The following is a 27,972-nucleotide window of genomic DNA, read 5'->3' as shown; positions in this document are numbered from 1 at the left end:
CAGGGCCCAGGCTTCATGTGCTCCCAGTGAAGCACCCGATGCTGGGTTCCGATTCAGCCTGCTGAGGCTGAGGGGCTGCCTGGCTGTACTGCAGGAGTAATATTTAAGCAGGGTTCGAAGGATAGGCATGCACATGCCCTTAATAAATATCATCTGATTGACTAAACATCTATGCTATTGGGGAATAAGAGAGAAACTAGGAAAGAGTGCCTAAGAGCTGGGTCCTGTTTTCTACCCAGACCACAGCACACAGAACCACCTGACCTGGGGACAGAAATGGTGTGTGCCAGTTGCCCCCCAGAGACTGAGCCAAAGGCTGATCGTCAGCTCCCATGCTGGGGGTGGTATGCATGGGTGGCATGTCCCAAACGTTCCCTCGTCCCTTTGCCCTGTGGGATGCTTGGGGGGTCCTTCTCGCCCATGCACAGCCCCGTTTCAGGCTGTCAGCCATCACTGGTGGAACCCACAGTCAGATCCTGCGATCTCTCGGTTGCGCAGTCTCTGGCTGGGGAATCCAGGCCAGCAAAAAGATAACATGCTCCAGTTCAAGTAATACATAATTGCTACTCTACTACATCTCGAATCAGTAAGAGAATAATGAGCCTTTCCCCCTAAGGGCTTGGTTTTTATTCCCAGGTTCCAAAAAAGAAAATTAAACAGGTAGTATTTGAAAAAGCCAGTGAGAGAGGGTGTGAGCCAGCTGCCACATTAAGTGGGTACAAAGGGAACACTGCAAAGCCGAGTTAAGGACAGCCCTGGGGCCTGGGGGCAATCACTTGCTTCCTTGCCTGAGATGGGCTTCCATTGAGCGGAATTGCCCTGGGCAAGTGAGCACTGGTTTCCCTGGTGTGGCTGCCTGGTGCTTCCCAGCATCTGGAACTGTGTCTGAGTGTTAAACAAACCAAGTCTAGCTTGTGGTCCTCACTCAGAGCAGAAGTGACAAAAGTCCAGGCCTTCAGTTGGCACATGCAATCTTTTCAATCCTGTCTCAGGCACTCCATGAATTCCTTTTACAAACATATCTCAGCATAGAGTACACACGGGGAAGGGGACGGATCGGGGCATAGCCCACAAGACACAGGCTTTGGGGCAGGACAGCACAGAGTCTGCCACGTAGATATAACCTTGGGCTTGTTACTAACCTCTGAGACTCATTTCCTCATCTGTAAAACAGTGGCAACAGGCAGACTCATGCCACCGCAGGGAGGATCAGGGCGATGATTCATGAAAGTGTTTAGCACAGTACATTGCAAGGAGCAGGCAGTAACCATAGTCCTTTCCCACATGTCTGGATCAGTAAAGGGTGCCAGCACCCATCAGTCATACAAGCCAAAACCCAGAATCATCCTCCATCCTCACTCTCCCTCATTTCCCACCCAAATAATGCATCTCCAAAAACTTTAAATCTCGAACTGTCGACTCCCCTCCATCACGCCCCCTCCCCCCCCAATCTATGCTGCTATCCCCAGGGCCTGGCCCGCACTGAGGTCTCCCAGCAGGTCTCATCCCTACGTTGGCCAGTCTCCAGTTGGTTCCTGATACGGCAGCCAGAGTGATCTTTTCAAGATGTAAATCTAATCATGTTATTTCTCCATCCCCGCCAGCTTAAAAGCTTTCAAAGACTTCCTATTGCTCTCTGGATAAGACAACCCTTTCACATGGTGCACGAGGCCTGCTCAGGCTAGACTACCTCCTTGCCAGCCCCTCCCCCTGCCCTACTGCTCCGAGCCCCAGCCATGCGGGCCAGCCTTCAGTCCCCAGTCCTCATATGCTTTTCCTGCTACAGGACCTTGGCACATGCTGCTCCCTCTGTCTGGGATGCACTTGGTCACACTTGTGTCATTAACCTGTGCAGCCTTCAGACCTCAGCAAAGCACCACTCCTTCAAGGAAGCCTTCTCTGACTTCTTACCTGGTTGGAGCTTCCATAATAAGCTCTTGCCTCTTGTCCTCAACTGTCAGGAGCTTTACCCTCACTCATGTAGCTCGATGACTACCACCACTTCCTCTACCAGGCTATCGGCTCCCGAGGGCAGAAGTCAGGTCTGTTCTGTTCACCTTCCTATTTCCAGTGCCTGGCATAATGAATATTTGCAGAATAAATGAATGAACAAACAGGAGCTACTTTTAGAATTACAGTTAAGAAGGCAAGATGTGGTCCCTCCTGGAATGTGCCAGTTACTGGGGAGACGAGACACACAGGCACATGGAACACTCACTTGGCAAGCACGGGGCAGGGTGATGGGAGAGCCTGCACACGGGGCAGAGTGTCAGGGCTGGTGGGGCTGCTTGCCAGGCGGGCCTCCCTCTCAGGGTATGTTGTGTGAACCCAGGCTGGCCCAAGCACAAGGGAAAGGACATTGAAAATCCCTTGTTGAGGGCCGCACCCCACATGACCCCTTCTGTCTGCCCCCCACCCTGGGGTGCACCCTGCAGGCCACCTGTGTGTGCAGACTCATTCCAAGGTCTGATGGAGCACCCTCCTTGACACCCTCACAGTCCTGGCCACTTCAGTTACCCCTGGACTCCCTGGAGCGCCTCCACTGCAGTCTGGCACCTTCCCCTCCCCGCACTGCAGCCAAGAGGCAGAAAGCACAAGTGCACTTCTGCTTTGAGGTGCATCGGCGCTCAGGCCCCTTGCTCCCAAGCTGGGCCTTCACATCCTCACTGTGAGGCCCCCCCATCTCGTGCAGAGCCCCCAGCTCCACAGGGGGTTCCCCAACTGACTGATCAGAAGAAGGGAGGAGGTGTGGCGCTAGGGCAGGGCTGGGAACCCAGCTGCTCGGCACGCGGACCCCAGCGCCTCTCAGGAACAGCGGCCCGGGAACATTCAGTAACCGGGGAACAGCCGCGCACCCTCGACAGGCCCCGAGGGCGCCGCGGGATTACCATCCATCACACAGACAGAGATGTTCGTGACGCTCAGTCAGCCAAAAACGGAGGAAATTGTGCTCAAATGTTCCGTACAAGGCGGCCAGGAAAATGTATGCCACGCTGCAGAAATGAATATCGAAGACGGTTAATTTGAAGGTATCTGATGCTTCAATTTAACAAACGTTTTGTCGATACTGGGTGCAAAGCATTGTTCTAGGTGTGACAAAGATGAATGAGGCACGACCCGTTGTCCTCGAGTGTCCCATCAAACGGAGGAGTTTATGAACTAGCAAGACTCACTTAGAAAAGGACTTTCCCAGGATTGCCAACCAACCGACACTTACAGGGCACCAGTCTCTCTGTGCCCTATGCTGCCAATGATGCTCAAGGCGGGGTCCACCCCCACCCCCCAAAGTGGGGCAGAAATGGCTACGTGCATCTCACATCACACGATGTGTTCTCGGTACCAGAAATCAAATCTTCAACAAGGAAAAACCCAACTGTGTTTCTGGGAAAGCTAGGCAGCAATAAAAACTATGAGGATATAAACTAAAAAGTGAAAACAATCACGACTAGGCGGGCTAGGTCCTGAAATGGAGCAATACTCACAATAGACTAAGTAAAAAAAGCATGTTATAAACACTACGTACAGGGTAATTCTCCACCATATAAGTATGTGTATGTGCCTGGAACTATTTAGAAGTTGGTACATGCACAGATAGATATCTGGAGGGATATTGGCCAAAACGTAAACCGAACGGTGTTAAATCAAAATGTTTTAAATGGATAAGCAGAATTCCTATTTAAAGGAAGCTTATGCTAAATGTTTTGGGAAATTACTCGACCCCAACTTCATTTTGTGACCAGATCTGTATTTTTGTGTGACAGGATGGATTAAAGAAGCTGAAACATATGAACAGATAGGCGGGAGATAGAACTTCTCAGCTGACTGTGGCTCAACAGTAGATAGTCAGCGCCTCCCCTCCCCCATGGTGTTGCCGGGTCACTGACCCCCTGGTTGGGACTCAGCCCTATTCACTATCCAGGCTTGGAGGTGCCTCACCAGCCCGGGGGCCAGGGAGCTAGAAATGGCCTTGGCCATAGGTTCTGTACCTGGAACCCAAGTCCTGCTGCCAAATGACTTTAAATAGTTTAGATACTGATGTACAGATTATAGTTATACACTTTATTGAGCACTTTACACTACGTCAGGCACCAAGCTAGGTGTTTTATGTAGAATCTCATTTAATCTTCATAATCACCCCAGGAGGTGGGTATTACTGTCCCTGTTTTATAAATAAGGTAACCTGAGGCCTCACGTTAAGTCACTTGACCACAGGGAGGTGGGATGTGAACCCCATTTGAGCGCCACATGGCTGCCCAGACAAGAGACTTTTCCAAGCGTTCACTCTCCCCCACACCCCAAATGAAGGCGAGGCTGGCTCCCTGGGCCTTGGCGCCTCCTCCAGAACTACAGACCAGGTCAAGCCTCAGTTGGGAGAGAGCACAGCCAGGCCCTTCCTTCATTAGGATACAGTCTGGGGGCCAACAGGGCTCAGGGCACATTGACCTTAGCCTTGACCACTGCAAATACCGAGTGACCAGGGCCCAAAGACACCCAGCCTTAATGCCATTCACCTGCTGCTTGGTCTGAGAAGGAAGACAAGAGGCTACCAGAGAAGAATTTCAGACGAAGACAAGTCTCTCTGTGCTTCCTACTCTAATGCCCCACCAGAGAGATGCCAGCTTCCTCCATCCAGGCTGAGGTGGCAGGTGTATTACTCAGTCAGCACCAGGCCTCTTTAATTCAATCGGGCTTCTAGAAGCAGCATGGCCCCTTCAGCAGGCCCTTTTCCTCCCTCAGATGCTGCTGCTCCAGGACCACCTGCAAACCCAGGCCTTTGAAGTCCCCGGCCCCTTGCCGCCTCTCCCAGAGGAAAGGAAACAGATTTCAGGACTAGCTTCCAAAACACCTCCTCCCTCCACCTGCCGCTCACTAGTCAGCCAGCACCGCATCCTGGGTGGAGGGGAGGCTACAAAGGGAGCAGAAGCAGCTCTTGATTATGACCATTCACAAGCGCATAATAAGAAATCATGCCTTGCATTGGCTCTGGATCATCTCTACCTCGTGCCCTGCTGCACGTGTCTGATGGGGGAATGGCGGACTTAAGGGGGGTGGGGACGGCTGCCCACCTGCCCCCTCCACTGGGCCCACCTGCCGGCGCCGTTAACTCCTTCTGGCCCTGGTTATCCTCAGCATCACCTCTGAGACCAGAGGCTGTGTGCCCGGTTTTTGCCTCTTTTCCACAGAACATGGGAAACAAAGGAGGCTTGAGCTGTCTCGGGGCCCAAGGGAGTGCATGTGGGTGACGGGGGCACAGGTGGAGGCAGTCATGGTTTCAGACAAAAGCTGGGCAAAGGAGTAGAGAGGGGTTATTCAATCCGAAGTGGAGAGGATGGTTTTTAAAAACCAGCCAATCTAATAATGTATGATCAGAGGGGGACCACATGAGCCATGGCACTCGGTCTAGGCAAATTCATTCATTCATTCATTCATTCATTCATTCATTCAACAGGTGCCAGGTATGTGCTCAGTGTGAGGGGTCAGGAAGTGCCCACGACACAGCCCTCCTGGGGGAGAGGCACACAACACTGGCTAGCGAGTATAGAGCGTTAAGCGTGACTAAGGCTGCAGAGCGCTAACGCAGGACCCTGTGCGCACAAGGGAATTATGCACATAAACATAAGCATGGAAGGGACAAAGGGCTGTAGGAGACAGCCAGGGACAGTTCTTGGAGCCAGCCCTGTCTCAGGCAAGGGCCAGATGTCCCCCCAGAGGCTGGGGTGAGCCCCTAGCGTGCGTGTTTCTCTGAACGTTGCAACAAGGCCAGCAGCCTGCGACTCCATCTGGGGTCCTTCTCCTCTGAGGGGGTGACAGAGCCTCTGGGACCTGAGGATGGGACACGTGTAGTGGGAAAGCACATTCACTATTATATTCGCTTTTTTCAAACACATATTATTATTTTGAAATTTTAAATAGTGTTATAAAAAATGTGGAAAGTTTCCTTATTTATCCAAAGGGAGCCTGGGTTTGGAAAGGTGAAGTCCTGCTCCTGGTCAGGAAGCCTCGTGGGGACTCTACACTTGTCCTCGTAAACACCTAAGGGGACCTTTAGGGACTCATGGGGCCTGTGTGGGGATGGGCGACTCTCTCCAGGGTTACGTGAGGAGTAGAAACCAACTGCATGAGAAATGGCCACTCCTCTGAGAAGAGTTCTATCGGGGGTTCAGGAATACACCCTCCTAACATCTCCTGGCCTGGCGTGCACCTCAGGGCCCACCCCTGGCCCTGAGCCAGCCTGCCAAGGGTGGAAGAATATGTGGTAGGTGGAGTTCCACCACCCTCATCAAGCTTCCATAAGCCCTGAGCAAGGCCTGCCCCACCCTGCTGGGCTCCAACAAATCCTGGGACTAGGCTCCTGGACCCCTCAGCTCCTTCCAGCCCTAAAGGAAGAAACCCCTTGCTTCTGTGGAAGTGACGGAGCCAGAGCTCATCATGTCCCCCAGACTCCCAGCCGCAGGTCCACGTGGCTCCATCAGAGCCACTGAGGGATGACACTCAGACCCGCAGTCTCCCAGGACAGCTGTGTCCCACAGCCGCTGCAGCTCTCCCTCTCTGCTCTGGCTGGGTGGGAGTCAGGACAGGGGAAGGCCCGGTGGTGAAGGAAGCGGCTTACATCCATCTTGCTCCTTGCTGCATGGTTACTTAGAGATACGACTCATAATAATGATAACAGCCACCATTTATTGAGCACTTACTCCATGCCTGGCACCAGGCTCAGCGCCCACACACATCATCATCACATTTTAATCTCATTTACGTTCACAGTGGCCCCAAGGAAGGGTTTATGATCTGAATGCTGTGGATGTGGACATTGGGGGCCCAGAGATGTCGGGTAGCTTGGCTAAGTTCACGTAACAAGGAGGTGGCAGAGCCAGGTCCATAGTAACAAAAGCAAGAGCTTATATAACATGCACCGTGTGTTGCATACAGCAGGAGTGCACGACACGGATTATTCACTTAACAAGGGCGGGCCTGGGGCGGGCGGCTTAGATCATTTGTCCAGGGTCACACAAGGGCAGTCAGCGGAGGGCAGACTGGGGTCCAAATCCCGATCTCACCTCTCACCCACGCTATGACCCCCGCACTGGCCGAGAAGGATGCTAACGGGGCCCAGGAAACAGATGTCACTGGAGCAAGTTGTCCTACAGACAGTGTTGGTCTGAAGATAAGCGGCAGCCCGCTTCCCGAGATATTCAACACTGGTCATGCCAGGAACTTGGACACAGGGAACCGATGGCCAGACACAGCCAGCGTCCGCCTCCCGCAGCCCAGCCCAGGTTGTATAACCTACCTCTCTTTTCTGGAAGCCCTGGGGCCGGGCCTCCTACAGAGAACTGTCACCCTGAGGAGTGCCTGCCACCTGGCAGTCGCCTGGTCCAGCCTCTGTTAAAGGAGCCTGCTTCTGGGAGTAACAGCCAAAGAAGAGGCTAGATCATTTTATTCTTTGTTTTGTCCTTTTGTCCAGCATCCTGAAAATGCCCTGCCCCTCTCGGTCGTCCCTGAGCTAAGTCTACAAGTGAGCCTGGCTCCTCGGGGACTGCCATGAAGCCCCCCTTTGGAGGGGGGACATTGGCTGTGGCCAGCACTGGCCATGCGAGGAGCCCCTGGCCAGGTCTGCCGAGAAGATCCTAGCTCTGGAAATCTACAGTCCTCGGGCGTGTGACCAGTCTCGGCCTGACCTCAAAGACACAAATCACAGCCCTGCTTGTTAGAAGGCGAGGCAGGAGCCTCTGGCTAACTTCCACCATCCCTTCCCCCTGGAATCTGGTGGGCAGCAACTTTAGCTGCAGGGTGGGGCCAATGATGTCAAGAGCATTCAGCAAACACTTCCTAAGGCCCTGGACTGGGCAGAGAACATGGCCAGGCTCACAGCCTGAGGGGCACAGAGGCAAGGACAAGGGTGCACACAGATGTCCTTGGCCCCCAGCTCCCTCTGTAGCCTCACCAAGCCCATCATGCCCGCCAACCACGCTTCACTGTCTGCTCTCAACACTCTAGGTATTTCCAGCTTTCCCTCGGGCTGTGCCTCACGGCCAGTGAACGTCTATGTATCCTTCAGGTATAATTCAAATGTATTCTCCTCTGCGACTCCTTTCTTGACCCCCACCCCCACTCCAAGCACCAGTTACTCCCTCCTGTGTGCTCCCACAGTGAGACGGCTAGAGAGGAGTGCTGACTGCAATGTACTGAAATGGTCTCTCCAGTGACTGCACAGACCCTGCTGGCTAAGGTCAGGAGACCCTCCCACCCCCCAGCTCTGCCCCTACCAACTCAGCAGGGGACATTTCCGCCCCTGGGCAGCCCTGGCGGTTGCAGAGATCAGCACTGTCTTCTCTGACTTCCAGGATCATCGTAACTCTCAAAAGTTTATGTGAAAATACCCTCTCCCTTCTCCACGCCCCCTCCAGGGCCTGGGACACAGTCAATATCCTCGGAGCCAGTAAATACCTGTCGTTGGAACTGATTTTTTTATTTGAAAAATACGGCAGACTAGACAAATACCCTTGGGCTTCTGAACATTCCAGTAGCAGCAGCACTAATGATTAATTAGGGACCCTGGTGAGAAACAGAACTCCAAGGAGAGCGGTGACAGGTGGGGGCCAGGTGCAGTCAGGCCCGACCCTCAGGCCTCAGAACTGCCAGCTAGGGTGTTTCATTGATGCTGCTAAAATCAGCAGCTTGTGCCTAGGGAATGGACTGAGGGCCCCAGAGAGGTGTGGAGGTGGTTAGACTTCATTCCGCAGGCATTAAGGAGCCACGGAAGACGTCAGGGGGTGGGCAGAGCACACTGATCAGAGCCACGCTTGAGCGAGATGAGTAAGCAGAGGGGCAGAGAATGAGCTGGAAGGCTAACGAGACTCCCCCGCAGGCAGCAAGGAGCCTGGTGGGGAGGCCGTGCAGTGGCATTAGGTGCTCAGGCCTCGCTCCCGGGAGGGCCCAAAGTCCACGGCTGCCTGCGCCTGGAAACTCATCATGGCCAAGGAGGCTCTTGGGCAGAGGGGTCTGGCAGATCATAATCCCTCCCAGCCTGTTTCTCCATCTGTAACCTGGGAGAGTCCCCCCTCCCACAGAAGGTGGGATGACAAGGGTGAGGAAAGAGCTTGTAAGGGAGAGAGTAAAGATCCTTCAAGCTGCCTCAGAGAATGGCCTGATTCTTTCTTGGTTTGGAGGCCGGGGCTAAAGGCAGCCTCTGAAGAGAATCTGGCTTTCCCTTCCCTGCCCCCTACCAGGTGCCCCATCAGCAGGAGAGGCACCCTGATGCCCACCCTCTGGGGAACAGAGGACAGGCTCAATCCACCCCGAGTTAAGGTCAGTGAACAGCCCACAGCCCTGCGGGAAAGGCTGTGGCAGGAAAAACAGGGGCGATTTGAGAGCAATGAAGAATTGCAGGCCTTCCGAAGTGTGGCAGCTTGCAGGGCGCAGCGGTGAGCTGAGGCCCGCGTGTGTAGCACCCGGCCATGCCACGGACTGGAAATGTCATTATCTGTTATTTACCACAACAGAGGACAAGAGGCTGCACAAAATTACCGTTCCTGGTAACAGCTGCTAAACAGATTTGCCAACACTGCTTCCTGCTGCCTGCGTTCTCTCGAATCTAAAATGACCAGACCCAGGGAAGAGAGCCACTGAGCTCAGTGGCAAGGGGCCCAAGGGGTGCCGACAGCTGTCTCAGGGAAGAAACCCAACTCCAACACCAGCCCCAACTGAAGCCTACAGAGGGTTTTGCCTAGTCAATGAGAGGCTGGCCTCACAATGACTCTCATCCATGACTCAGCAAACACAAACCCCTTGCAGACCCCAGATGTGTCCAGGCCCTGCTCAGCCATCCCCAGAGGAGTGCAAACTCATGCAAAGCTCCGGGTCCACTGTGTGTGTGTGTATGGGGGGGTTGCTTAAGGAGGGGCCAGGGGTCACACCCTACTGTGGATGGTCGGCACTAGGGACTACGATCGCTTCCCCAGTGTTGGGGGCACTTAGTCAATGGCCTTGGCACCCAACTGGCAAGCTGGCACCAAATATTATCTTCTTGTGGGGGGTCTCCTATAAGTCTTCAGCTCTTTTTACTCCCTAAAGAGTATGTGAGCAAAGTTCTGAAATGAGCTGTAAGGCTCTGGCTATGTCACTAGGAGCAAGTCATCTCCCAGAGCCTCAGTTTCTCCATCTGCAAAATGAGTATATCACTGTCTTTTGCCTTTCTCCCTCTGGAGGGCTGTGAAGGGTAAATGGCATCACAGACATCAGAGACAGAGGTGGTCTCAGAAGCACATGCCAATCCCCACACTGGCTTTCCCCTGCTAAGAGGACATGGATTCAATCACAGCCTGAGACAAAGAGATTTAGAAAGCAAATCTATCATTGCTTTAGAACAACAATAAACGGAGCTCAGTCTAACCCTTGCAGCATCACTGCCCCAGAATCTGCTCCTCAGGCCTGCACTGGCCTCTACAGCTCAGGGAGTGGGAGCGGCCGCAGCCACAGTTGTGAGCTAAAGCTTATTTTTCCGTGCCTTTGGAACACAACTTGTTTTATTGTTTTAAAGCATCCAACAGGCTCTCTCAACCCACCACACAGTCCCCCCTCCAAATCTGCCTTTGGATGTGACCTCCCCAGAGATCCACTTGATTCCTGCACAGAACCCTTTCCTTCTATGGCTCTGCTGCATAGAGGAAACTCCTCAGCTTGGCACACAGGGCCCTTCACACTCCTCACTTCATTCTCTCCACCCTCTTGGGCCTGCTTCCCTCTCCCTGATGACTTCCCCATATCCCCAAACCACTAGGTATGCCAAATGCCCCCCAGTCCCTGTACTTCATTGTCACCCTGCCTCTACAGAGCTGTGCCTCCTCCTGAAATGCTCTCTCCGGGCACCTCGGTCTCCTCCCTTCCAGGTGTGGCTCAGACAGCAACCCAGGTGCCAGCTAAGCCGCCCTCTGCTCCAGATTGCTTCACGCCTTCTGCTCCTGCAGCACTTCTCACGCTGCGCTGCAGTGTCTATCTCAGAGATGAGTTGCTGGAGGGCAGGGCTTGGCATGCAGGTGAGCTAAGTGGACAGGGTCTCTAGAGGGCTGCAGGTGATACCATTGCAATTAACCGTGTTATTAATAACAGGAAGGGAACAAAGGGAAGGCCAGAAATTATGGGCATGTCATTTGGGCAGCTTTGCCAGGACGCTATAGCTTTACACTCCCCAGGGAACCACAGGTCTATTCCCTTCAGATCACTGGGGGAAGGGACTGGATGGGGGGGGGGGATACATGCCCAGTAAAGTTGGGGTAACATAGGGAAGGTGCTTTCTCTTAGTCACACCTGAGCACAGAGGTCATTGGCCAGAGTGGGCGTGGTCACTACAAGGGCGGAAAATTTTGGAATATTTAATTCCCTAAACAAAGGAGTTCGCTCCCTTGCGCTCTTGGTTCTCTTGGCTCTTGATTCCTCTTGGTGGACTCCTGGCTTATGGGGCTCACGCTCCTGCTCCCCTGCATTTGCCTATAGAGCCCACAGACATGTGGACCCCACACACAATGGACTAATGGACTGTAACTAGCCTGATGCTGAACTGGACCCGGCTGCAACATGGGACAGAAACTCTGGACACTGCTTTGCTTCTAACTATACTGAAGGGATGTAATTCCATGGAAATAAAGCTTTCGACCATATCTCACCCTCCCGTGGGGCCTCTGGAAATGCTTATTCCTGCGGTACCCCAAGAATCCCACTCCCACTCGCAATGGAGAAAGACCACCCACACATTTCTGAATGACCGTAAGGCTGGTCTCCAAGGAGCTCTGGCTCTTGCCACCAGAGGGCCTCAAGGTTCCCCAAGACCACCCTGGCTCTTGGCAGCTCTTTGGCTGCCTTTGACCTTGAGCTAAAGATCAGAGGCATGACAAGGGGAACAGAATGGTCTCTGGACTGCACAAGTGCAAGAAAGAAGCTACTTTGGGGGGGGGAGGGATCATGCCGCAGGCACCAGGACAGCAAGAAAGAAGTGTGCCTTAATGGAGATGTTCTGACAGTCAGACTCCTGAGCAGGCAGATGTTTGAAGATGCTGCGTGGTGTCTGGTCCAATCCTCTGGATCCAGCAAGAGCAGCCAAGTCAATTCCTGCCAAACAGCCTGGGTGACAGCAGCCAGAGGAGGCCCTCAGGGTAGGCGAATTAAGTGACTTTTCCGGGAATTTGGGAAACATCAGTAGCCGAATGAAAAAATCCATCTTCATAATGAAGCAAAGCACACGTCTCCTACATCTGAATTAGGTTGAGGAGGAGAAAGGACACAGCGAGGCCACTTTGGAGGCAGAGCAGATGAAATGACTATTGCTCAAGGACGCTGCTGCTTTTGCGGCTGCACCCAAGGGACGGGGGCACTGAGAGCTGGGTCTGGAAAGGGAGTGGGGACATGGGTGAGTTTCGTCACGCCTCCATCCAGGAGGGAGACCCTGCAAAAAGCTACACCCTTGTGCACGGTTGATGGGAATGTAAAACGGTGCAGCCGTTGTGGAAAGAGGGTGACAGCTCCTCCAAAAATTACACACAACGACTACACGATCCACTTCTGGGAATCGTCCAAAAGGAGCGAAAGCGGCAACTCAAAGAGATACCTGCACACCCATATTCACAGGGGTACTGCGCACACGAGCTAAGATGTAGAGGCGACTCCAGTGTCCACTGACAGGTGAATGGGCCAACGGAACGTGATACCTACAGACGGTGGATACTAGCCTTAAAAAGGAAGGAAATCCCCACACATGCTATCACATGGACGAGCCTTGAAGGCGGCATGCTAAGTGAAATAAGCCAGTCACAAAAAGACCAATACGGTATGATTCCGCTTTATATGAGGTGCCTAAAGCAGGCAAAGTCATAGAAACAGAAAGCAGAACGGCAGGTGCCAGGGCTGGGGAGGGTGGGAAGGGGAGTTAATGTTTAATGGGTACAGAGTTTCGGTTTTGCAAGATGAGGAAGTTCTGGCTATGATGGTGGTGGTGATAGCACAACATGAACATACTTAATGCCTCTGAAATGTACGCTTAAAAATGGTTAAAATGGCAAATTTTATGTTGTGTATATTTTACCACAAATTAAAAATAATTTTTAAACTTGCCTCCTCCTATTTTGGGGGACTCAAGTTAATCCAAGGAGCAGGTGGGGCAGTCCCCATTCCACAGGCCTGGCAAGGGCCAGGCCGCAAGCTTTGAAGGGTCACTTGTGGGGCCCTCTCCCTTTCTCACTTAGGCCGCATTCTTCCAACCCCGTACCTCGTCCATGCTGCTCCCTCTGCTTGGGACGCTTTCTGCCAGATCTGGCTTTTTCTCATCATGGTCTCAGCTCAAATGTCACCTCCTCATAGAGGTCCTCGCTGTACATCCAAAATAAAATAGCTGCCTTCCCACTCCCTCCCCATTGGCTCTTATCAGTGCCCTCCCGCCCTCCCTGCTTGTGTTTTTGCCTCTTTCTGGGATGACTGCATTTATTTATTCTTGTCTGTATCGACCTTCTTAGCTCATAACTCTGTTGGGTTGATGTAGCATAGCAGTTAATGGCAACAGTGTGCAGAACCAGGCTGCGTGGGTTCAAATACTGGCTCCACGACTACCTAGCTGAGTGACCTTGGGCAAGATGCTTAACCACTGTGTGCCTCAGTTTACCCATCTGTAAAAGGGGAATGATAATAGTGCCAACCACATAGGGTTCTTAGGGGAACTAAATGAGTTGACATGTGACAGACCCTTAGAACAGTGTCTAGCAGAGTAAATAAGAGCCCGAAACCTGGGCATGTGCCCTGACTGGGAACTGAACTATGACCTCTTGGTTCATAGGTCGATGCTCAATCACTGAGCCATGCCATCCAGGCAAGCCATTTGTATTTAGATTCTTTCAGATTTCCTAGTTACATAATTATGCTATATTCATGGATAATGACAGTTTTAGCTATTCTTTTCCAATCCTCATGCCATGTATTTCTTTTTCTTGCCTGATTGCATTGGCTAGGCCTCCAGTACAACACTGGGTAGAAGTGGTGATAAAAATAACACAAAGAACTTGTCTTATTCCCTTTTTATGAGAAAAGTTTTCAATATTTCACTATTGAGTATGATGTTTCTTCTCCTGTGGTCTGTAGGAAGATATCCCTGCTTCTCCGGTGTGAATGCTTTGGCCTGAAGGAACAGAGGGGCAGCATGGCACAGCAAATGCCCCTGGGGGACCCAGCTACCCACTACCCAGCCAGGTGACCCTAGAAGGCCACATAGCCTCCACTGAGGCCCTGTTCTCCATCTGTGACTAGGAAATAGCCTCAGCTCCTGTTTCCCTTACAGCTTTGTCCTGAGGACCAAACAGGATGACTTTTGTAAAAGCACTTTATAAACTCTACAGGATATAACAAGGTGAGACAGTGGCCTTAGTGTTCATTGTTGGCAAGAGCCAGAATGGCCTGGGGGAGGGTGCAGGAGCCCCTGACCTGGGGGGTATGTGTGGGGTAGGGGTGGGGGGATGTGGGGTTATGTGCTTGGGTGGGTGTGGTGTGTGGGGGTGTATATGGGAGGTGTAGGTGTGTGGGAGGTGTGGTGTGAGGGGAGTAGGGGTTGTGTGGTGCAGGGGAGGGTGGGGAGGGTAAGGGGAGCAAGAGAAGCAGAGGGAAAACCTGGCACTCAAAGTCTTTCACCACCACTCTCAGCCAGGCCTGGGACTGGGACCTTAGAGCAGGAGTTTTCAAACCTAAAGATAATCAGAATCCCCCAGAGGGCTTGTTAAACACAGATCCTGCCCCACACCCAGAGTTTTTGCTCAGCAGGTGTAATGGACTGAATGTTTGTGTTCCTTCAAATTCATATGGTGAAACCATAACCACCAACGTGATGGTGTTTGGAGGTGGGGCATTTGGGAGGTGATTAGAGTTTGATAAGCTCATGAGGGTGGGGCCCCCATGATGGGATTAGTGGCCCCCAGGTTACTGCCAGCTTTCCTGCTGGGGGTCTGGGCTGAGCCCCCTTACATACCTCTTCTGAGCCTGGAGCAGGCTGTGGGGCACGGGTCAGGCTCTGGCCTGGCCCCAGCCTGGCCCCTTCCATCCATCACCTCCCCATCCTGAGCAGGGGAGCCCTGACCCCTCACAGAGCTGGGCTTCCCTAAAGCTTTGAGCAGTGTAATGGGGCCTTGTCCTCTCCCATGGGGACTCGGCACACATCACTGAGACCACTGTTTCATGGGCAGCTTCCTTGGCACCCACACCGTGAAACACACTTTGGCTGAAACCAGAAAAAATCCTACTGCTTCCCTTGCACAGTGATAGCATCATCCTGGGCTCAGGCAGGTCCTCCTGCAGCCCTGCCCAGCCTCCCATCGCTGGTGAAACCCGACTCTCAATTGAACTGAAAGCTGGCTGACTCAGAGCCTAAGCAATTAGGAGTGCCAGGCCTCTCTAATTAACCAGCCTGCCCCTCTCCCTTCCCACCACAGCCCTCCCCTAATGAGGGCAGGCAGCCTGGGCGTGTGGGCCCAATTACTGAAGGGTAGCTGCCGCTAGGGCCAGCATCATGGGTTCCACCCACATACTCAGCTTGTGGCTGCTGAACCCTGCCAGGGCCCGTGCAGGAGACAGCTCCACGTGGCCAGGAGCAGCAGAGGATCCCCCCCCCCCGAGGCCTGGATCTGGATACTTCCCACGTTGGAGATCTCCCCAGCAGCCTGCCCATGGCCACATACCTCCTGGACCCAGGGCTGCCTGCCATTGCAAAAGGTGAGGAGGTAGAAAGTGGAGTTGGAAATAAACAGAAGGTCCTCAGTAAATGGTGAACCTAGAGTGGAGGACTCCTGAGGCTCCCAGTTAGGCTAGTACCCTGTTAGAGCTCTCTCAGGCCCCCGGGGCTGTCTCTGTAATCCAACCACGTCTATAATCAATTAACCCATCACCGAGGAGGGCAGGGATCTGTGTGTCCCTACACCACATCCCCCATGTCTGCACCAGCAGTACACTACATATTTGTTGGATGAGTGAATAGATGACATTGTCCTCCCCTCCCAGACACCAGAGGGCTCCTGCAAGAGCTAAAGCCTTGCTAGGGGCTCTGAAGCTAAGTCTGGGCCTCTCCTGATTCTCCTAGGTGATCAATGCCTGGCAGAGTGGCTGCAGGGTGTCTGTGTGATATCTTTGACCATCTCACACAGGCCCTGGGGCCTGGCGGACCTGCCCACCCTGCTCAAACGTGGCTTGGCTCTCAGAGAACTCTTCCTTCTAACAAGGCCCATCTCCTACACAAAGATCTCAGCTCTGCCCTTGTCTTCAAGTCCGCATGATCTCACCTTTGTCCCTCCTCCAAGGTCCCCCTGTTCCTAAGTCAAATCAGATGTCATCTCCTATGTTTCTTCTTCTTTCAGTACACTTCTCCCTGCCCTCAGGGGTGCATCTTCATGGTCAGGGGCTCGCCCAGCCCATATCCAGCTCCATGTCTTTGCTTTGCTGTTCCCCCCTGCCTGGAATGCCCTTCACTCTACTCTCCACCTCTCAGTAGGCTTCCGGAGCCAGCTCCTCCAGGCAGCTCTCCTGATTGCTCTTAGTCCTGGAAACCTTGATCAGTATCACTCTAGAGAGTCTTCCCACTTTGACCATCAGGCTCTGAGGGAAGTGACTGTTTTGGACACTTGTCCTTTTGGACTCCCCTAACCCAGAATTAGCCTACAACAGGCTGAAAAAGTGGTTGAGTATTAAGTTTATATGAGGGACTTGCGCAGAAATGGAGGAGTTTGGTTTCACTGCTGGCTCAAGATTAATGCTGGAGAGCTACAAAGGCCTCCAGCGGCTTTCATATAAATTACAAAAAACATGAAACTAACTGTCGGAACTCCAATTTAAGTTCAAGAAAACATGAATTCTAACAAGAAGAATGTGGGGTGCTATGGGTTGAATTGTGTCCCCTGGAAATCCAAATGTTGAAGCCCTAATCCCCAATATGACTGTCAGAGACAGGGTCTTTCAGAGGTAATCAGGGTTAAATGAGGTCATAAGGGTGGGGCCCTGATCCGACAGGACCGGTGTCCTTATGAGAAATGGAAGACAGACCAGAGTTTTCTCTCCACCATGTGAGGACACAGTGAGAAGGGGGCCATCTGCAAGCCAAGGCTCGCACCAGAACCTGAACTGACCAGCACATTGATCTTGGACTTCTCAGTCTCCACAACTATGAGCAATAAATTTCTGTTGTTGAAGCTGCCCAGTCTCTGATATTTTGTTACGGTGGCCCAAGCTGACTAATACATGGGATGTCACTAACCCTCTTCTGAGATATATGGGAAGTAAGTTCCATTCTTTATAACACATGGGCAGTATGAACAGCTGGGACCTTGAAGTAGATTAATAGTAACATCAATAACAACAGGTCTCTTTTACTGAGTGTTCAAAATGGACCAGACACTCTGTGAGGGGCTTCTCTGCATTAGCTCATTTACTCCTCACACCCAGCCAATGAGGACATAAGCTTTAGTATCCCGTTTACAAATAGAGAAACAGAGGCCGAGACAACAGAGGTTAAGTAACTTGTACAAGGTCACCGCACTGTGGTTAAGCTGGGACCACAACCCAAGTCCATCTGCACGGGAAGAGCACCTACTGGCAAGCCCAGGAGGAACACCACCCACCCACAGTGCAGGGTGGACCATGTGACCTCTCACCCTGGCCCAATTGCAGTCTCGGGCCCTCTTTCCTTCCCAGGGCCCTCGAATCCTTCCCCATCTGCTTAGAATACACTGAAGAGACTGATGCTCTTGGCATATGGCCCCCGTCCACATGCTGCCTTGTCCCCAACCCCATCATCTCCCAATGATGGCCATTGCTACCTAACTCGTCTCCAGCTTTCACTCTATGTCCCCTTGCAATGTACTCACCAGACAGCAGCTAGGCTCATCTCTTAAAAACAAATCTGATCACATCATACCCCTGCTTAAAATGCTCCACTGGCATCCCATTAAACTTAGAATCAAATCTCAACTCCTGACCTTGACTGATGAAGCTCTGTGTGATAGGCTGTGCCCACCTCTCCCTCCCTCTGCCCCCCCAGATGCCCTCATTAGTTCCTCGAACATGCCCAGCTGCTTTCTGCCTCAGGGGTCTGCATGCTTGCCATTCCCTCTGCGTGGAACTCTTTTCCACCCAGATCTTCCGGGGGCTGGCTGTTGCTTGTGTTCAGGTCTGCACTAAGAGAGCCCCCCCAGTCATACTCTATCACGTTGCCCTGTTTTAATTCACTACAGAGCCCTCGGGCTACTTGACCAATAAAATAGGAAGTGCAATCCTAGCATACGATTTGGCTCTGAAGGGAATTGTATTTACTTAATAACAACTAATAACATTTATTGAGTACTTAATGTACCAGACAAGGTCTTAAGAGCTTTGCATATAATATTTAATCATCATAATTCTCTAAGGTACATATTATGATTATCTCTATTTCACAGGTAAGGACGGTGATAAAACATATTAAACAAGTTTTCTGAGGTCAAATGGCTAGTGCAAGAGCCGAACTCACACCTGGGCCTGTGAGACCCAGAGGTCCACTCCCCAGGGCTGGCCCTAGAAGCCAGGCCGTTTGGCCTTCAGGCTCCAATCCTCTGGCAAGCAGCAAAGGAAACCATGTGCTATCCACATACATACAAACACACACGCACTCCTGGGAGCCAGGGTGCAGAGCCACAGAGCAGCAGCCGAGCTGGTCCAGGCCTGGTAGCCAGTGTGGCAGGGCCAGAGCAGGGCCTTACCTTCCTGCAGTCTTTGCAGAACACCGACGAGCTGCCCAGGTAGCCCAGCACCTCTCCGCAGAGCAGACACTGGGAGAGGCCGTTCCCCAGCACGTTGCGCCTCATGGTGTCCAGCCGCTCCACCAGCCGCCTGCAGCACAGGGCACAGGGTCAGAGGAACGCGCGGCCGGGCTCCGACTCGCCCACTGCCCGGGCACCGCTGCCACAAGGCCCCACACCCAGCCCCATGTGCTGTTCCCTCGCCTAGATGCTGTTCCCTGCCTCGCCTCTTTGCCTGGCTATCACTCCTAATCATTCATTTACTCACCAATATGAATTAAGCATCTATGATGTACATTTCCAGACATGGGAATTCTGTAGCAAAAAAGCCAGAGACAGACATGGTCCCTGCTCTCACTGAACTTATGTTCAGTAAAGGGAGAAAGTCCAGACACAAGTAAACAAGCAAACTGGCTTTAGAGGGGAAAGCGTTGTGAAATAAAATAAGTGGGCAGGGAGGAAGACACTGCGGGAGGCTGGGGCACGTTAGATGGTGATCAGTGAAGGCCTCTCTAAGGACGTTTGAGCTGAGAGCTAAGGATGACAAGGACCGAACCATGTGAAGAGCTAGGGGAGGAAGCATTCCAGGCAGGGGGAACAGCCTGGAATGTTCTGAGTGAGAAAGGGCCTGTTGCATTAGGATGCTAAGAAGGCCGGTGTGCCTACTGCCTCCTGCGCACGCGGGAGGGAATGTGGGATGAAAGCAGGCTGGAGGGGTGGGGAGGGCGGATTACATGGGCTTTGCAGGTCACAAAATGGAATTCGGATTATTCTCGAAGATCAACGTGAAGCTACTGAGGAGTTTTAAGCAGAGGAGTGATTTGATCTGAGTGACATTTTTACAAGTTCACTCAGGATGACAGCGGGGCTTGGAGGTGAGGAAGACTGCAGGAGGTGGTGGGAGGTCCAGGGGGATGGAGACTGGCATGGGCTGTATTTCAGAGGCAGCCTCGATGGATGTGGGGTGAGGGAAGGTAAGAGAGACCCAGGATGACGCAGAAGCCTTTGGTTTGAGCCACGGGGTAGAGGAAGACGTGGGAGAAAGAAAGAAAAAGCCTGTCTTTGAACCTCTGATGCTGTGTCCAGGAGCCTTCCCTGAACCTCACTGAGCCTGGGGTAGGTGCCTCTTCTGGGGGTCCCACGGCCCCTCAGCCCACTGTGACCCCTGCTTCATGACAACGTATAATGCAATACCCGAAACTGGCAGCGACTTGTTCTGCTGGCAGCAGTATCTCCAGTGAAAATTCTTGAGTGAATGGACAGACACATTATCTCCTCTAATTGTCACAACCCCCTCCCATGGGGTTTTTGCATTTAAGGGGACACAAATGTAAAAAACCCATGTAATCCACCCTCCTCGCCCCTCACTGTGCCCCAGTGAGAAAGATGCTATTTCTCCCCATTTTAAAGATGAGAAGATTCAGGCTCAGAGATGTGAAGTCACTTGTCAAGGTCACACAGCTCTTAAGAGGTGGAGCCTGTGTTCACACCCAGGCCCCACTCTCATGGCAACCCCACTCTCTCCCCTGAGGTGATCAGACTCTGCCTGGGTGCCGAGAAAGAGCAGACTGAGCAGGAGGCTGCTTCTACCCCCCTTGCCCTCTAGCAAGCACCCCTGACTTCCACAGGGGTATCCTCCCTTACCTGGGGACCTACAGGGCCTCTGGAGCAAAGCCAGTTTCAGCTCTGTCTTGCCTGTTCTTGGGGACCCCCTGTCAGTACCACCCTGTGCCTCCTAACTCATGAAACACTGGATGTACCTGCCTCCTCCTTCTGAGATGATTAACCTGAGGCACTGCCTTCTGGGTCATTCTGTGCCCCTGCCAAACCCAGTGCTCCCAGAGCGGGCCGGACAATGTGAGCAGCACAGGAAAGGCAAACGCTGTAGCCCAGATGGATGAGGGGACGCATATGCTTCCCACTAGATGGGGGAGCTGACATGAACCACTGCCCACTGAGCCCTGCACACCCTCCTGGGTATCGATCATCAGCTGGGGGGTGAGGGGGAGGGTGGTCCTGCACAGCGCCTTGCAGGGCCTTGGGCAGGATAGGGCCAGAGCCAGGTCAGGTGGGGAAAAAGGGAGATGAGTCGGTCTGATCTAAACCCTCTTTGTAACACAGTGATAGTAAAAGGTCAGAATTACTGAGGCATATACACTAAACTGCTGGGACAGCAGTGATCTTTGTAGTGGTGCTTTCACTTTCTACAATGTCTGGCTTCTTTAAATGATCACATACTTACTAGAAAAGATAAATAGAAGAAGCACAGGGAGATCAGAATCAAATGAACTGCCCAAGGCAGTGCACTGCCATTTGTGTTTTCCTGCTTGTGCTTTTCTGTGTTTTTCAGATTTTCAAGGAACTGTAAATTGCTTTTGTAATTAAACAAACAAAAAAAGACCCAACAAAGCTGTTTGGAGACTGTGTTGAGTCAGCTCTGGATGTGGGAGGCCAGGAGAGAAGCTCAGAACAAGCTGGAGAGCATCTCTTGTTGGTCTCAGGTGGGACAATCCGGGGTCAGCCTCAACTTAAATCCCTCGCTGCTGGATGGCAGCTGACCCTTAAGTGTGCAGAGCTGAACAGCCCAAACACGTTTCACCACACTCACTCACCCCCCACACTCGGGGCCCACACAGGAGCCGCTATCCCCATCTTACAGGTGGGCATACTGAGTCTTTGATGGGCTGGGTTAGTGTCTGCACTCCAGGGGTGTTCAGGCAGAGCGGACTCACTCTCGGGTGAAAAGCCAGCCGTAGGATGAAGGCGCCAGACGCCCAGCCCACTGGCCTGGCACTAAGTGCCCTGCCTTCCTCTCGCCGGTGGTCTGCTCCTGACCCGGCCCAGAGCAGCCCTTACCCGATCCTCTGCTGCTCCAGGACGTCCAGCCGCTCGGCCCTCTGGATGACCTGCAGGATGGCCTCCACCTCGGCCGGGCTGAGGCACTGGCTCTTCCTCTGCTTCTCTGTCTGGTAGGTGTGCACAGACCAGCCTGTCTGCAGCCTCGAGAGAGAACACAGGCCCTGAGGTCACCCCAGTGCAAACCCCAACACCCCTGCCATACCCATGAAGGCCCCCTAAGGACAGTCCAGGGAAGGCCCAGCTGCTGTGTCAGGGGAAAGGAGTTCAGGGAACAGGGAGGTGCCAGGCTCCAAGTGCCGGCTCTGCCACCTGCCAGCTACAGCCTGCAAAGATGGCAGCACCATCTCAGCTCCTCAGGAGGCGGGAACAGGGAATGCGCCCGCTGTACAAATGGAGAAGGCCAAGGCCACAGCCACGGCCATGGCCAAGGCCACAGCCATGGCACGTGAGGTTTTCAGGGAGAAGCGCAGGAGATGGGCAAGAAAAGAATGAAAACCTAGATCTGAGTCACAGAAGAGAGTGACATGGAGTTTACTACGGAACAGGAAAGAACAAGTAATTAGGTTTAAAATAATCCTTGAGGATAAAAGGAGATTAACAGCATTTTGAAAACAGAGGGTTCAAGGGCAGGAGGGTAATGGAGCTGGATGAGAGGAGAGGTGGCCGGGGCAGGCAAGAAGGAGAGGTGGGCTGGCCTCCCCCGGGGCGCAGCTGTCTCCACTCCCCTGGGCTGCAGGACACCTGTGGCTGGGACCCGGGGCGGAGGGGAAGGACACACACCCTTTCTATTTTTCTGGATGGGGAGGGAGTGCCAACACCAGACCAAGGCCCACGCTTCCTGCCCTGGGCCTCAGCTTCTCCTAGACATTCTGTGCCAGGTGCTGGGAACAGAAATGCACAAGATGGCAGTCACTGCCTTGGAGAACTACAATATGCTGGGGGAGACAGGTGCCCAATCAATTTCACAAATATTTATTTAATGAAAAGTTATAAGGGCTATTCATTCAATGCACATTTTTGAGCGTCCACTGTGATGCCAGGCTCAGAAGGTGCTGGGGACATGCTGCTGGAGGGGACATGCAGGTGGGTGGGCATAGCACCAGCACTGCCACCTGTTCCAGTGGGCACAGCTTCTACCCAGCTCTCTTTGGACCCAGTGCCAGCCTGAGGCCCGTAGACCCCTTCCACTGGACCTCATGTCATTCTGCAAGGCAGGCCTCCCATTTCTCAGAGGAGAAGAGGCAGGGCACAGTTAGATGGTTTTCTAAAGGCAAGCCAGGAGGACGCCTGCCGACTCCCGTCTTGGCCAGGGGAGCTCCCGTCTAGCGTCTAGCAGCTGCCAACAGCCCTGCCAGGCTCCCCCAGGGCATCCTCCGAGCCTCCTTTCCTGCCTCCATCTGATCACCCACTGAGCCCTGACAATTTATGTTCTTTCATTTGATTCCTCCCCCAGCTCCCTATCCCTGTCCCATCATGCCCATGCTGCCACTGAGCATCGTGTTCCCTGCAGTGCCCCTCCACTCAGCCAAAGGAGGCCTACTCAAGCTTCTAGATGCAGATGGGCTACAACCCCTGGGGAAGAACCTTCAGGGGTGCTCAGCACCCATCTGTATGTCCCCAGTAGGGCGCCCTTGTTCCTTGGTTCCCCTGGCCTCACACGGTGTGCATGACCAACAAATGCTCCTAGTGCCCTGAGTTCTTCTTGGCTGCATGCTGTCTCCAGGCCTTTGCTCACCCTGTGCCCTCCACCTGGGGAGCACGCCCCTCTCCCTAAACCCCCTTTCCACTGGCTCACTCCTATTCTATTATTATTATAATATATTTTTTAAATCCTCACCTGAGGATATTTTTTCCATTGCTTTCCAGAGAGGGTGGAAGGGGGGAGAGAGAGGAAGAAACATCAGTGTGAGAGAGACACACCAATTGGCTGCCTCCAGCGCACACCCTGACCAGGGCCAGGATCGAGCCTGCAACCAAGGTACGTGCCCTTGGCTGGAATTGAACCTGGGACCCTTCAGTTCACAGGCTGATGCTCTAACCAGTAAGCCACACCGGCCAGGGCTCACTCCTACTCTTTTAGACATGATCTTCACCAGGAGGCTTTTCTTGATCACCTCCAAAATGCGTTGAGTCCATTCTCCGTTTTCATAACGCCCAGGCATAGCTCCATCACTGGGCTCAAACATTATTTTGAGGCAAGCTGGGACCCTCTACCGCCCCTCCAGAATGTGGGACCAGGCTCTGCCCCGCCTGGCTCCTGCCCACCTCTCCACCTTCCTTGTAGCCCATTCACTGCCTCACTTACTCTCTGCACTCACGTCAACACTGGTTTCCTCTTCATGCCATGTTCTTTCTACCTCAGGGCCTCTGCACATGCTGTTCTGTCTTCTAGAAGCCCCTCCCCCATATTTCCACCTAACATTTACCCCTCCTCCAGGACTCAACATAAGCATCACACTCTCAGTGAAGCCTCTCTCAATTCTCAGATCGAGTTAGCACCCCTTTCACCCCCATTGCCGGTGTCCACTGTTAAAGCACATGGGTAATTATGTGTATAATGCTCATTCCTACCCATAGTGCCTTAAGACAAGAGATCATGGTGGTCTGGTTCACTGCTGTGCAACCAGTGCCAGGCACATGGTAGCGGTTTGGAAAATGTTTGATGGTGGCTGGAGGACAGAAGGACAGACTTGAGCTAGAGCCAGGGAGGGTAATTTCCCCAGGCTTCCCAGAGGGACCCTCAGCGCAGTGCCTAGATGTGGGGATTTGTAGTACTCGCCTTCACGGAGCCTGGCATTACAAGGAGCCTGGCATCACAAGGAGCCTGGCATCACAAGGCAGCACACCCCGGGGAGAAGATAAAAGCATTTGCTTCTCTAAAAAGTGTTACAACAGCTTCTGGCTGCTGCTGAGTGTAAGACAAGGTCAGGGAGAACTGAAGGAAATGATGGAGGGGTGGACAGGGGTCACACAGAGCCCTGGTACCAGAGCACAGCTTTCCCCCGCTCCTCGTATCCAGCCAGGCATCATCTTGCTTGGCATCAGAGCAGGGAGGGAGAGGGGCTGCTTTCCTCCCTGGTCTCTTCCCCTGCGGGGGCTGAACCACCCTGGTGAGAGGGACAAATTAACTGTTGTGCAAAGATTCCTGCAAATCACTCAGGACTCCACTCTTCTTGGGCATTTCAGATTAATTTTTCTCTCCCCCTTTGATGTTTCTGCCCTGTGTCCCTGCAGGCGCATAACATCTAATTGCAATTTTTTTTAACTCTGTCCCATTTGGGAAATGCTGGTTCTGCTAATTGACACAGTTTGACAGATGAAGGGGACGCTTAGGCTTATCTGACACCAGGGACCCCCAACTCCCTGGAGAGACAGGGAAACAGAAAGGCAGGAGAGGCATCTGAGAGCCCTTGGCCTTCAGCCATCGGGGGACAGCAGGCAGAGGCAGCCTGAGAAAAATGGAGCTGAGGGGTCACCAGGATGAGAGACAACAGAAAAACCAGGACCCCAAGGGGACAAGCCAGAACCAGAGAGACCCTGAGAGGAGCGCGGAGGAGCCCTGGGACGCCCGCGGCTGGCTGTGCGCGTGTGACAGCCGGGGTGCAGCTCTGCATTCATCTGACTTCATTCATCGGCCTTCACTCTGTTCCTGTCAACGCCAGGCACTCAGCTATGAAGTGGGCCTCCGGAGACCCAAAGCTCCCCGCCTCCAGGGGCTCAGGGCCTGAAGACTCAGCGACAGGGGGGTTTATGCTCTTCCCAGAGAAGGCAAAGGAAGTGCTCTGGCTCCCTGCAGCCTGTTGTGATAGAAAGAACACAGGTGCGGGAGTCAGAAGGATCCCAGAGTGGGTCCTGGCCCTGGGTAAGTGACTTGGGCAAGGAGCCCAGCCTCACTTTCCTCACCTGAGACATGGACATAAATTCCATGTGGCGTTCAAATGAGTGAATGGCTGTTCAGGGTGTGGAGTATGGTGTTTATGAGATAGGCACCTGTCTCCAAACTTCTCTCTCCGGGTCCCTGGGACTGAATCTTGCCAAAGAAAGGAGGGGAACAGGAACAGGGAAGGAAGGGAAGGGCTGCCTCGGCCTTGGGGGTACTCACTTGGCTCGCAGGGCAAGCTGGCGGTCATTGGGACAAACCCACTGATGGCTCCCGCTGCCGAAGATGGTGTCGGCCATGCTTGGAGTGCCCGGCCCGCGTGGGGAGTCACATCTGAGCGGAGAGGCGGAAAAAGAAAGAGCATGTCATTGGCTGGGGTGCAGATGGCAGACAGGTCCTTCAGGCTCCACACACTGGCACTGCCAACCTATCCCCGTACGTCGCCCCCTGACGCCTGGAGTCTCACCATCGGAATCACTCCTGCAGCTAAATACTGTTTCCTCCAAACTCCTTTCAAAAGGCTCCTAATTCTGGGAGGGCAACTGCATTTTCAACTTAGCTGGCAAGCCTCTGGGGGTCTGGGGTTCTGTCCCCACTCCCTCCAAGTACGGTGCCTGCTGTGCTTAGCGCATCGCCTAGCGGGGGGGGGGGTGCCCTGAGCAGCTTCCCAGGCACATGGGTGTGCTGAAGCCGGTGCCTTCCCTCAGCTCTGCTAACAAGGCCTGCCCAGACTCTGCTCCCCAAGAGATCCTGCCACAGCCAACGCTCGCGGTGCCAGGGCAGGAAGGAGGGCAGAGAGACAGCTGCAGCCAGCACTGGCACCCTGCACAACTGCGGGGACACAGTGCAAACGGCACCCTGGGAAATCCTGCAGAGAGGTGGCCCTGCTCCAGACTTCCTGGTGGTTTGACGTCTACAGTCTGGCATACCGGCTTTCTCTCTGCCACTGACCACATGTGTTAGCGGGACAAAAAGGAGCATGAAAGGGAGAGATGGTTTTGAGGGTATCAACCCCAGAGTACAGACGAGGGTGTGAACTGAGTTATCCACACTCCCCTGGTTTAAGCCCCTCTAGCCCAGTGGTTCTCAAACACAGGACTTCTTTCTTTACACTCTTAAAAATTACTGAGGTTGGAAATGAGCGTTGGCAGTTCCTCAAATGTTAAACAGAGCTACCATATGACCCAGAAACTACTTCTAGGTATATATATATATATATATACCCAAGAGAACTGAAAACACGCATCCACACAAAACCGTGTGCGTGGATGTTCACAGCAGCATTATTTACAACAGACAAAAAGGGGCAACAATTCAAACGTCCATCAACCGATGAATGGATAAAATGTGGCTTATCATACAAAGGAATGTTATTTGGCCGTAAACCTAGATGCACTGTGCAAGCATTATGCTGAGTGAAAGAAGCCAGACACAAAAGACTGCATATTGTATGGTTCCGTTTATATGAAACATTCAGAACAAGCAAATCTATACAGACAGAAAATAGATTAGTAGTTGCCAGGGCTGGGGTGGGGGGAAGGGAGGAATGGGGAATGACTGCTAACGGGTTCAGGGTTTATTTTTGATGAAAATGTTCTGGAATTAGATAGTGGTGATGGCTGCACAAGCTTGTGAATACACTAAAACCACTGAACTGTATACACTTTAAAAGTGTGAATTTTAGCTTGGCCGGGCGTGGCTCAGCAGCTGAGCGTCGACCTAGGATCCAGGAGATTGGGGTTTGATTCCCCGGTCAGGGCACATGCCCGGGTTGCGGGCTCGATCCCCAGTCGGGGGCGTGCAGGAGGCAGCCGATCAATGACTCTCATCATTGATGTTTCTATCTCTCCCTCTCCCTTCCTCTCTCTGAAATCAATAAAGATATATTTAAAAAAATAAAAGTGTGAATTTTATGGTATGAGAATTATATCTCATAAAATTGTTATAAAAATTCTTGAGGCCTTGGCCAGTGTGGCTTAGTTGTTGGACCATTGTCCCATGCATGGAAGGGTCATGGTTAGATTCCTGGTCAGGGCACATACCCAGGTTTTGGGTTCAATCCCTGGTCGGGCACTTACAGGTTGATGTTTTTCTTTCTCTCTCTCTCTCCCCTCCCTTTCTCTCTCTCTCAATAAAAAAAATTCTTGAGGATTCCAAGTGATATCGGCTGTATCTATTGATATTTGTAATATTAGATATTAAAACAGAGAAAAAATTTAAAATTCATAAAAAATAATAAATCCATTAGATGTTCACCTATTTTACCAAAAAAACCACCCCTATATTCTCAAAACAAAACCCACAGTGAGAATAATAGTATTGTTTTACATTTTCACAACTCTATGTAACGGTTGGCTTAACAAAAACCAGTTGGATGCTCATATCTGATTTTCCATTCAATCTTTTGTGATATATGGTTTTGTGAAAGTGCATGAAGGACATCCAGAC

General features: G+C 52.6%; 1 protein-coding gene across 6 annotated transcripts in view; it reads right to left on the bottom strand.

Moving 5' to 3' along the window:
* RPH3AL (rabphilin 3A like (without C2 domains)) overlaps window positions 1-27,972 on the bottom strand; it is a 126,208-nt gene that overhangs the window by 50,737 nt on the left and 47,499 nt on the right. For all 6 annotated transcript variants that reach the window (XM_081162468.1, XM_081162467.1, XM_081162471.1 and 3 more), the window contains 3 exons: window positions 25,747-25,857; window positions 21,642-21,785; window positions 18,747-18,876 (listed from right to left, as the gene is read on the bottom strand). In XM_081162468.1, coding sequence (XP_081018594.1) covers window positions 18,747-18,876; window positions 21,642-21,785; window positions 25,747-25,823 — 351 coding nt within the window. In that variant the 5' untranslated portion in view covers window positions 25,824-25,857. The remainder of the gene's footprint in view (window positions 1-18,746; window positions 18,877-21,641; window positions 21,786-25,746; window positions 25,858-27,972) is intronic.

The sequence above is a fragment of the Miniopterus schreibersii genome (genome assembly GCF_964146895.1).
Source record: "Miniopterus schreibersii genome assembly, chromosome: 16".
In the NCBI taxonomy this organism is placed as follows: domain Eukaryota; kingdom Metazoa; phylum Chordata; class Mammalia; order Chiroptera; family Miniopteridae; genus Miniopterus; species Miniopterus schreibersii.
The sequence above is the reverse complement of the archived record's forward strand: the minus strand, read 5'-3'. Positions and strand labels throughout refer to the sequence as shown.